Consider the following 11,420-nt stretch of genomic DNA (forward strand, 5'->3'; position numbering starts at 1 on the left):
TTCCACCAATTCCTTCTCCTGCTCCTTGGTCAAGTTACTGTTGACTATCACTGGGAAGGCCTCATTCTCCTCTAAGTAAGCATACTTGAGGCCTGGTGGGAGCGTCTTCAGTTCCTTCTTCGTGTCGTTCGTCTCCTGGGGCAAGGGATTTTTTTTCTGCAATATCAGGTAATGCCTCCTTCCCAGACCCAGGAGATTTTTCCAAACTAGCCACATGGGCTGATCCCCTCGATCTAGCTGACTTGGGATTTTCGCAAAACTCCAGATGGCTTCTGTTAGTTCCTCATCTGTCAATTCCATTGTGTTCATTGCTGCACACCACCCTACAACTTCTCTGTCGATTAAATGGCTCAACTCCGAGTTGTCAATCTGTTCCTGTATCAATTCCGTCTCAAGATATTCTTGGACCAGGGGGTTAATAACATCTATAACATACAAATTCTCAACATATAATGGCCTTTTCATTTCCTCATCTATGCTAAATGTATATTTTTCCCCATTATAATCCAAGCAAATTGTTCCATCAAAGACATCGATAATGGTCTTAGCAGTGCGCAAGAATGGTCTCCCTAAAAGCACGCCACTAGACTCAGCAGACTCATTATCGTTCATTTTAATAACATAGAAATCAGCAGGATATAGAGAATCATGCACCTTAACTATGACATTTTCCAACACACCTTCAGGACAAATGCAAGTTCTATCTGCTAACTGGATTACCACTTTGGTAGCGACCATCCTAACTCCTGTCAGTTTCTTGTAGATCGAAAGTGGTAAAACATTTATAGACGCCCCTAGATCACACATAGCATGCTCGACTTTGATATCCCCTAGAGAAATGGGTAATGTGAACATACCTAGGTCCGTGCATTTCGAAGGCATCCTTCTCTTTTGTATCATAGCGGACACGTTCTCCCCGATCACAATCTTCCCGTCTGGCTTACTCTTTCCTGCTATGAATTCCTTGATGAACTTACTAAAGGAAGACATCTTCAGGGCTTGCAAGAAAGGAAGGTTGATTTCCAGCTTGCTAAAAATTCCATGAGGTCCTCCGCATCATCCTTCTTTTTCTTGGCTTCCCCTCGGTATGGAAACGGCTTTGCTCGTTTCACCGCATTTGTGGAACTCCCAGCTGGGGTTTCGCCAACTTCCCTACTTCCTTCCTTACTTACTAACTCAGGTTCTGCATCTAGGAAAAATGGATCAGCTGCTCGAGGTAAGGATCTATGTAAATCTCCCTTCTGGAGGTCATCCTGAGCAGGAACTTCTCTAGGTCTAGGGCCATCCCCTTGAAACACTTACTTTGCTTCCCCTTACTTGCCTGTGCGGGTATTTCTTCGTCGATGTCCAACGTCGGTCCTTCATAGCCCCGCCCGGATCTCAAAGTGATTTGACTAATGTTTGCTCGATCGGGTGGCTTGACAGTGGCAGGAAGTTTTCCTTCATTTCCCCGCATCTCATTCAAAGAAACTGCGATCTGGGACAGTTGTTTCGCCATCATGTCCATGGCTGCTTTGTTTTCCAACTGAGCGTCTTGCAGTTTGTGCACCACGTCGTTGTTGAAGTGCAAGTTATTTTGCATGAACTACTGTGAATTCACTAGGTCGTGGACCATGTCATCCAAATTCCTTTGTGATCTGGAGTTGAATTGATTTGAATTTGATCCTTGACCTTGGTTCTGCCGATAGTTCTCTTAATTCCCTTGGCGGTTGTTGTTCTGGTTGCCAGATCCTTGATTCCCTTGGTGGTTAGGCTGGGAACTCTGGTAATTTCCTTGGTTATTCCTCTAGTGCGGTGGCACATAGGAACTCCCTGGATTGTTTAGATTCCTACTTCCCCAATTAGTATGGTCCTGATTCCTGTACCCCAGTTGCAGTTGCCCCTCTTGATTTCTCCCTAACCAGTTGGACTGCCTCTCTGGAGGGTGTGCATAATTTGTGAGCTGCAGTGGGGGTGGCTGACTTTGATCATTGTCAGTCCATCTAAAATTGGGGTGAGTCCTCCATGGGGCCTCCTTTTGTCTTCCTCGGTTCCAACTTCCATCCGGACGAGCCCTCGCTCGTTTTCACGTCGACGCGTGATCGCTCCAACGCTCCCACTCGCACGGCGCGATATCCAAAGCTTCGTGGGACCGGCGGTCTTATCAACGTCGCGCACGAGTCCCCCTCGTCTGCGTGTCGCCGGCCGATCACCTCCCTTGCTCCCACTTGCACGACAACCCTAATTGGATCGCATGTAGCGCGATTAGTCTCGGCGCTTGCACCGACGAATCGCACGTCTCGTGCGTTCCAAATATTTGAGTTCTTTGTTTCGATAGTTCTTGAGTTCATCATGCATAATAAAATAACAACTAAAAGCAAGAACATGCTTTGAAAACAAAAACGCATGCATACATGAATTTCGTGAAAATTAAATCCAAATAATCAGAGCCAAAGACTGGCTCTGATACCATTTGAAGGGGTTTGGCAGCGGAAGTGCTCATATAAATCAATTACATAATAATTTTGATCTATTTAGCTAATTATTTAGAAAAATTCTATTCGCATAATTATCACATGTATCAAAACCTAAAACATGCTTTTGTACGGTTTAGCCATTATACCTTGATGATTCTCCAAAGAACCGAAGATGCCTAGCGCCTTCTCCACGTGAAGATCTTTAGTACAAAACTACGGATCTTCTGTCTGGTTCCCGGACTGTAAACTGATATCAGGGTGGGCTGATATCACCAGTATACTAGGACTTAAATAAAGAAAACGGAAATCCTTTCCCACGAGTGGGCTGATCTCACCAGTATACTATGGACTTAATTAATTAATATCTTATTTATTCCAAGAGTGGACTCGGCAAGAAAAACTTATTTATTATTCATAGAGTAATCAAACTCCAACTGGCTAGGTTCCGAATAATAAAACCTTATTTCAAGCTCCTCTTGAGGATGTTATCAAACGAGACTCACCTCGCGCACAATTCAACATAATAGCAATCCTAGCACCGCTAGATATTAATCACCACTACCCAATATACCAGGCTTATTGGGTTGCGAAAAACTCGCACCATTTGGTAAGTCAAAGTAGTGCATAATCAATACCGTATGCTCAATGCTAATGTACATTGATTAAGAAACAATAATTTACGAGACCTCGTCTTTCAGTAGATAGCATAAAGACTGTCTCGCTGTTAGATCCATTCAGTGCTATACCACACCAACGTCATCTTATTTCAGTAAGGCTTAGAAATAATAGGACTGACATTGCAACCTTTCACGATAGGTAGTCTAAGCCTATCTAAGTTGTGAAATTCTTCTTTTTCTTTGTTCAGAACTGACCGTGTTACCTTAAAGTGAACGACGCCCACAGCCGGTCTACTAAAACAAAGACTTAGACTTTGTTAAGTTACTTATACATTTAAATATGTAATAAACATCCATTAAATGTAAAACATAACAACAGTATGACAAAATTAATCTGTTTATTCCTTTGGAAAATAAAATAAGAGTTTTAACAGTATTCAATCACTCGAAAGGTGATTTCTAGTACACAAACTCTAACAATTCTATCATGTGTAACTAAACCCATAGGATTCTAGGGATGTGTTAGTAACGACATTGGTTATACAATTTCTTTTTCTATTTAATATCCGTTTTATATTTACTTCGATTCTTTCGTAAGTTGTTCCGTAATACTTCATGTTTGAGTGACACATTCGATGAACACTTAATATTACTTGCTACATAATTATTTTTATTCAAGCTATTCCCATTTACTTTGAGCTATGGTCAAGTATTTCGTTGTTTTCCCTTTCTTTCCCGCTTCTTTAACCCTCCTCTAGTCGCGATCAACCGTGTTTTCTATCCTCAGAAAATGCGGGCGTGACAGATTATGACTTTAATTTTTATTATTTAATAATTTTATAATTTCAAAACTTTATTGTTATTTAAAAATTGAAATTTAAAATTTAATTTTGTAAAATTAAATCTAATATTGAAATAAATAAACAAAGTGAAAGATGACAAAAGGGAAGAAGAATGATAATTTTAAAATGTTAAAAGTGTAAAAAGATCAAATTCCCAACTCTCCCCCTCCCCCACAAAAAAAACCCCCAAAGGGTATTTTTGACTGAAAACAGTGAAAATGGACCATTTTCGAGATAAACCCTTAGTCCAGGGATTTCTGGCGATATGTTTAAAGTCAAGGAATATGGGCGAGATAAACCCATAGCCGCCGCCGTTGAAAAAGCTTGGAACCGGCCGTGACTTTGATTCTCACTGTGAAAAGCGACGTGGGTCGACGATTCCGAGTCTCAAAGTTCAGATTTAAGAGCGCGCGCACCGTCGGTCGACTTTTCATCTCCGTTCTTCATATACGGTACGAGTATTAAGTCTCGATTTTTAGTGAGATTTCTTTGAAAAATGTGAAATTGTGAGCATTAGATGATGGGTTATCAATATTTGGAAGTGTATTGTTGGTTTCTGAATTGAATTTGGTTTGATGTTAGGTTTTTGGGTTGTATTCGTCCTCAATTTGACGATTATTGTTGATTTTGCTTTAAATGTTCAATTTTTGTGGTTCTGGTGTAGTATCTAAAGCGGCTTCTGTTGTTGTTGTTGTGTCTGTTAGTTTTGCGACGTCGAAAAGAGGGCGCCCCTTCAAAAGCCAGCCCACGCAGACCGAATGTGAGAATGCTGCGACATTTTACGAAACCGATACTGTGTTTTTCCTTTGTTTGATGCATTATTTAATGTTTGCTGTGCATTTTATGCTTATTTGTTTGCATTACAACTCTTTTACATTGCAGTGTAGTTGTTACTTGAAGTGGTTTCCATTTTTTTAACATTATTCAGTACATTTTCTGCATTATTTGTTTGGATTTCAACATTGTTGTTCTACAGTGCTGCTTAGAGAGCTTTAAGAATTAGTAGGTTTCTTGTAGTCAAGTTTCATACATTATTTAACATTTTTGGTGCATTTTGTTTCTGTTTTTTTGCATTCCAACTCTATTCCATCTCTGTTTTAATGTTGGTAGAAGTGTTCTACATTTTTGTTACATTATTCAGTTCATTTTCTGCATTATTTGGTTTGTTTTCAAAAGTATTGATGAAGGTGTTTAGTTGTAGTGCTTATTAGGTTGGAATTCTACATTGTTGCTTAGCGAGCATTAAGAATTAGTAGGTTGCTTGTAGGCAAGATTCATACATTATTTAACATTTTTGGTGCATTTTGTTCCTGTTTTTTTGCATTATAACTATATTCCATCTCTGTTTTAATGTTGCTAGAAGTGGTATATATTTTTGTTACATTATTCAGTTCATTTTCTGCATTATTTGGTTAGATTTCATCATTACATCTGTATCTGATTATTAGTACTGCATTATTTGGTTAGATTTCATCATTATTTGGAGAGAGGGAGAAAGATTGGGACTGCGGACTAACTGCCAAAGGAACGAAGAGCCTGGAAATGTTGCGAATGAAGTTTGCAACAGCTCTGCTAACTTCTCCACATAACTCGAAGACTGGGACCAACCAAACACAAGCCACGAAGCATTGGATGGATAGGCCGCCTAAATTCAGCTTTGAAAAATGGGTCGAGAATTATGGGATCGATTGAACTAGATGTTTTTAAATTTGGATATGAACTAGATGTTTTTTTATGATAACTCATGCTGGAAGGGTGAACATCGACTTTGTGGATTGGAGTGTTTTAGATATCTTGGTACTAAATTTTTGCACACAACTTATAATGGATGCAAATAACTTAATAATGTAAAATATATAGGGAATAATGTAGAACACAACTATTGAATATAATAATGTTTTACAATAAGCTCGATAATCAATGCATGTAAGTAAACAAATAATGTAAATAAATTCCTTCTTAATGCACTTTTCCGGGATACTAATGCAGTGACATACCTGTGCGTATAACACAATAATGTAATAAATCTACATTTATAATGTATGAAACTATGTATGTAATGCACGGTTATTCACATAAAGGTAAATATTGTTTCTCCAAAAATGCCCGTCTTCTGTAATAATTCTGAAAAAGGTATTAAGTACTAAATACAAATAATGTAACATATAGATAACAATAATGCACAAAACCAATTTATAATGAGCAATCATTTCCAAAACCTTGTTCACAGTGAGAAATGCTTCGACCTCAATACTGAACATAAAACGGAAAACAAAAACAAATAATGTTGTTATAATCAAAATACATCAACATTTTCTCTTTCCCTTACGCAGCTCATTCTCCGTTTCAAGCTCTTTAAGCATTGGACAATTTCTAGAGTCGTGATGGCACAACTTATCGCACGCCTTACATCGTCAGAAGCATCCTTGATAGCCTTTTCTCTCTTGGAAATCAGACGACTAGCGGAGCTGCTCGCGTGCCCCTTCGTCTTTACCAGATCTGGAGGGTGAACCTCAACGACTTCCGGCCTTTCCATTCCATAAAATTGTTCAATCATTCGCCTCTTCTCAGAGGCGGATGTTGTAGGAGTTCCAGCTGTACAACAATCACAAAATCTTAGAACGCGAAACCAAAATCTAGTGATTTGAACTTCTGCCCAACCACAGGCTTCAAATCTTTTGAACAGTCAGGTACAACAACCACTGTACACAATCACAAAAACAAAATCTCAGCTAACATAAACATTATGAATTATAAAACGTGCATTATCTATCTAAGAATTTAAATTATACAGTACTAAATCTACATTATCTGTATCTAATAAAACAACACCCAAGCCGCCACGTGTCTAAACCCTAACCAAGACAAAATAAAACTTGAATTATATATTCGCAACTGTACATTATCCATTAATGAATGTACATTAAGATTGAAATAAAACAACACTCTAGCCGCCTCGTTTCTAAACCCTAGCCCATGCAAAATAAAACGAGCATTATTTATTTAATACTTTACATTATAAACTTAAACATTGTACATTAATTTTATCAAATAAAGACATCCCTGCCGACCTAATCCGAAACCCTAGCCGACGCCATAAATAAACTCATGCTCCTTGTTAACGTCAGTTATGGTTCTAGTACCAATTAACAGATACAGAAAATCGAAAAGGGTTGCGTTAATCCCTACTTACTACATCCTAGCCCAACGATAATATTCAGAGAACAATAATCAGAGAATGGGTTTAGGGATGAAGCAATTTACCTTCTTCCACTGTTGAAGCATGAGCTTCGTCCATTGTTGCAGAACACCCTTCGTCCATCCAAGCCCGGTACTCTCCCAAAAAAAATTCTGTAAACGATAATTACAAAATGCAACTTTCACTCGATTTTTTTTAAATCAGAATTTTGTTCAACGGAGAATGATGAGAGATTAATCGTGAAAGAGAAGAAAGAAATCTGTAATGTATTGAATAAAACCGCTAGAATATTTTGTGAAGGAGAGAATCATGGACTTACCATAACTGACGTTAATGTAATTCCCTTAAACGCCCTTTTATATTTTTTTTAATGAATAAAATTGATTAGATCAGGCCCTAATTTTGGCCCTTAGATCTTAATATTGGATGGTGGAGATTAAAAAGGAAAAAGCACAAAAGATGAGACAAGTATATGAATACATCCCTATATATATATATATATATATATATATAGGGGTGCACTAGGGTGCCACCATAGTTAGGATAACACCATACCACCAATATAGTCCGTTAGATCTCATTTATGGACGCCTAGGATTAAGTTTCGTGAAAAAACACGGTTTTGCAGTCTACTGTATTAGATATTGCAGTCTACCGTATTAGATATTGCAGTCGTGGTAAACTGCAATATTGTTGTGGTAAGACTGCAATGTTCAATGAACAGCACTGCAATCTGGTAACGTAAAATTAGAAATTTCCTATTTTACCCCTCCGTGTTTTTACATGTGACAGCATGACAAGCACACGATTTTCAGATACAATGGCCTAAAATGGTGGTATGGTGTTACAATAAAGAGGGTTGTCATATTAACACATCCCTATATATATATATATATTATACAAAGTCCAAGAAATTAAAAATTCAAATTAAAAACTGTATTTAATAGAAAGATGTACTACTATAAATTGATTACATAGTTTTATAATACTACTATTTGAAATCTAAATTATTCTCCAAAATCCAACACACTAAAAGCCCACTAAATATTAAACAAAAATTCCAAACAATATACTCTACAAGGGGTGCGTTAAAATGACAACACTCTTAAAATGACACTATGACACCACGCTAGACTGCAATATTATATATGCTAGACTGCAATAGTATAAACGCTAGACAGCAATCTACAACAATCTATAGATTGCAGTCTAGCGTATTGGATATTGCAGTCTAGCGTATTGGATATTGCAGGCCGCGTCGCCTTGCAGTCTAGAGTATTGGATGTTGCAGTCTGCGTAAATTTACCCTTGCGAATTTTTTATGATTACCACATGGCAGCTGATTATTCGTCCACGTGTACAAATGATTGGCTAGGAATGGTGGTATGGTGTTATTTTAAGATGGGTTGTCATTTTAACACATTCCTACTCCACAATATAAATTATAATATCCTAAAACCATAATGCAACATGTGGCGCCTCCATCTCCCTCAAGTTTCTCTCTCCCTCCCTCCTCCTTAATCGGCGGCGGAAATCATCTCCCCTGTCAGAGCACCATCCTTCTTCCTCTCCGGCTCTCCTTCCATACAGCCTCGCCGCTCGTCCCGCCTGTCGCGCCACCTCAACCGCCATGCCGTCGCGCCTTCCTCCCTCGCGGCGCTGTTCTACCTGTTGTACTTGTCTCTCTTCTTCCTCTTCTTTTTCGTCTTCACACCTTTCCCCCTATCTCTCTCGCCCCGGATCCGTCACTTTCTCGTAGCATTCGCTGCCTTGCCGCCACTACCCCGCCTCCATCAGCCTTGCCGCCTTCGTCACCCACTGCCCTGCTCTTCTCTCTGTTATCGAGACAACGTCAAGGGCGATTGGTCTCACAGCGGCCCTTTCTGGTGGGCCAAAGATGGGATTTGGATTCCTTGTTCTCTCATTTTTGCAGCTCGGAATCAGTTTCCTTGTTCACTGCTCGTGGAAGCTCTTCTACCCGTTGTTTCGAAGGAGGAAGTCATCGTTTTGCCTAGCACCTTCTCTGGTGCGACGTCCTCATCGCCTCTTCCGAAGAACCAAAAAGGGGATTTGCTTTCCTTGCTCAAGTTTGGACTTTGATATTATTTATGTACTACTATTTCATGTTTTGGCATCAAGAATATTTTTATCAATAATTTCTTAATTTGAGTTCTTTGTAATAACTGATAAATCAATTAATAAAAATGCAGACTCAATTAAAGGTGTGTGTATGAATAGGTGTTTCTATTAAAATGAAAGTCTAGATCCCTATCAGACCATGAGTAAATTAGGTGTGATATTTGCTGTTTGGCTTAATAGTTAACTTAGTTAATAATTGATCAAACTAATTAAACATTTGTTTGTAATGGAATGTTGAATAACGATGTAAGTGCATAACTGCATAATGTTCGACCTATAAAAAATTGAATTGCAAATTAGTGATTCGTAGTTTGTTTTCAAATTAATTGAACAAATAAAGTTGTGTCACTTTAAAATTGGGGTAGCATCCACAATAGGGTGGACACACTTTGACTGGATACTTTTACGTTTTTTGTCCATAGCCACTTTTTATTTGTCCACGGCCACAAAAAAAAAGTTTTCGCAGCAATAGTGGAGACTTTTTTTAGCCACATTTCACTTTATTTTATTTGTTATATATTTTAATTCAATTACAATTAAAATTATCGGACTAAAAATAATTAGATAAAAACGGCTAATAAAACAAATTAAAATTGAAAACTAAATTTTCGTCGGATTAAAGTAAGGGGAAAATTACAACGAAAATTTGATCTACGGAAAATCACACATGTTCTTCACGCTACGCCGCCTCCCCTACGTGCCCAGACCTCTTCAATCAAATCGACCTGGAGTTGGTCATGTGTTGTGCTCCTGCGTATATCAGCGAAACATTGGATCAGATATTCATTACTACGTGGTACACCCATCTGTATCGGCGCGGAGGCAACGCCGTGACTTGTACTTGCACCATCTTCCGGTGCCCAACGTTCTGCAGCAAATCCTTCATCTTCGATTATCATATTGTGCAATATGATACATGCTAACATAATATTCGTGACATCATCTTCGTACCAAACTCGTGTCGGGCAGCGTATAATGGCCCATCCGCTTGGAGCACACCAAAAACTCGCTCAACATCTTTTCTAGCGGCCTCTTGTTTTCGTGCAAAATATTGTCTTCTCGCTCCAGCCGGTTGGCGAAGTGTCTTGACGAATACGGGCCAACGAGGGTATATTCCATCTGCCAAATAGTATCCCATGCGATACTGCGTGCCGTTTGCAACGAAACTGATCTCTGGACCCTCTCCCCGGCACTCATCATTGAAGAGAGGCGACGACTGCAGAACGTTGATGTCGTTGTTTGAAACTGCAACACCGAAATACGCATGCCAGATCCGCAAACAGTAGTCAGCAACGGCTTCCAGGATCATCGAAGGATGTTTGCTTTTGAAACTAGCAGTGAACTGGGCTTTCCACGCCACCGGGCAGTTTTTCCACTCCTAATGTATGCAATCAATGCTGCCCATCATCCCTGGGAAACTGTGCACCACACCGTGTATATCTAGCAGTCTCTGGCACTCATCAGAGTTTGGCTTTCGTAGGAACTCCGGACCAAAGACTTCCCGCATGCCCTTACAAAACCGCCGGAACACCTCTAGACTAGTCGTCTCACCTATCTGTTGGTATTCGTCGAACATATCAGTCGGTCCGGCATAGGCAAGCTGCCTTATTGCAGAGGTGCATTTCTGAAAATTAGACAGTCTGATCCTGCCAGTGCAATCACTCCGGAGGTTGAAGCAACCGTACCGGTCCGCCAATGTCGTCGCTATATGGGTGAAGAGCGGTCGCGACATTCTGAAACGCCGACGGAAAATCTCAGCTGGGTAACGAGGGTTAGCGCTAAAGTAGTCTGCCATAAGCCGCTCAGCCGCTCCGACATGGTCTGGTGGGATTGTCCGACGATGACGAATCTCACGATCCCTCCGCCGCCTCATCCTCCTCGTCGGCTTCCCTCTGCACCTCTTGAATCAAAGAATCCCATGCTTCATTCCACAAATCATCCATAAATAGCAATGGAAATCCACAAATTTTTAGAGATAGAAAAATTGTATAGAAAGTGAAATGGATGTGAAGATGTGTGTGGAGAGAAGATGAAAATGGGAGGAATATTTATAATAAAAACAATTAAAAATTCGAAATTTAAAAAAAAAATAAAAATTGGAAATCGTCGACCGCCGCGGCGGTTTCGCCGTGCAATAGATAGCCGTGGCGGCCGCCGCTTTTCTCTC

General features: G+C 39.6%; 1 protein-coding gene across 1 annotated transcript; it reads right to left on the bottom strand.

The window, feature by feature from the left end:
* Positions 1–10,631: 10,631 nt before the first annotated feature.
* Positions 10,632–11,126, bottom strand: LOC148930385 (uncharacterized). The gene has a single exon (XM_089066449.1). The coding sequence runs from the start codon at positions 11,124–11,126 to the stop codon at positions 10,632–10,634; it is 495 nt and encodes a 164-aa protein (XP_088922575.1).
* Between the last annotated feature and the right edge of the window lie 294 nt (positions 11,127–11,420).

The sequence above is a fragment of the Salvia hispanica genome, chromosome 3, assembly GCF_029641045.1.
Source record: "Salvia hispanica isolate PSC_SH4W2 chromosome 3, Shi_PSC_v1, whole genome shotgun sequence".
In the NCBI taxonomy this organism is placed as follows: Eukaryota; Viridiplantae; Streptophyta; class Magnoliopsida; order Lamiales; family Lamiaceae; genus Salvia; species Salvia hispanica.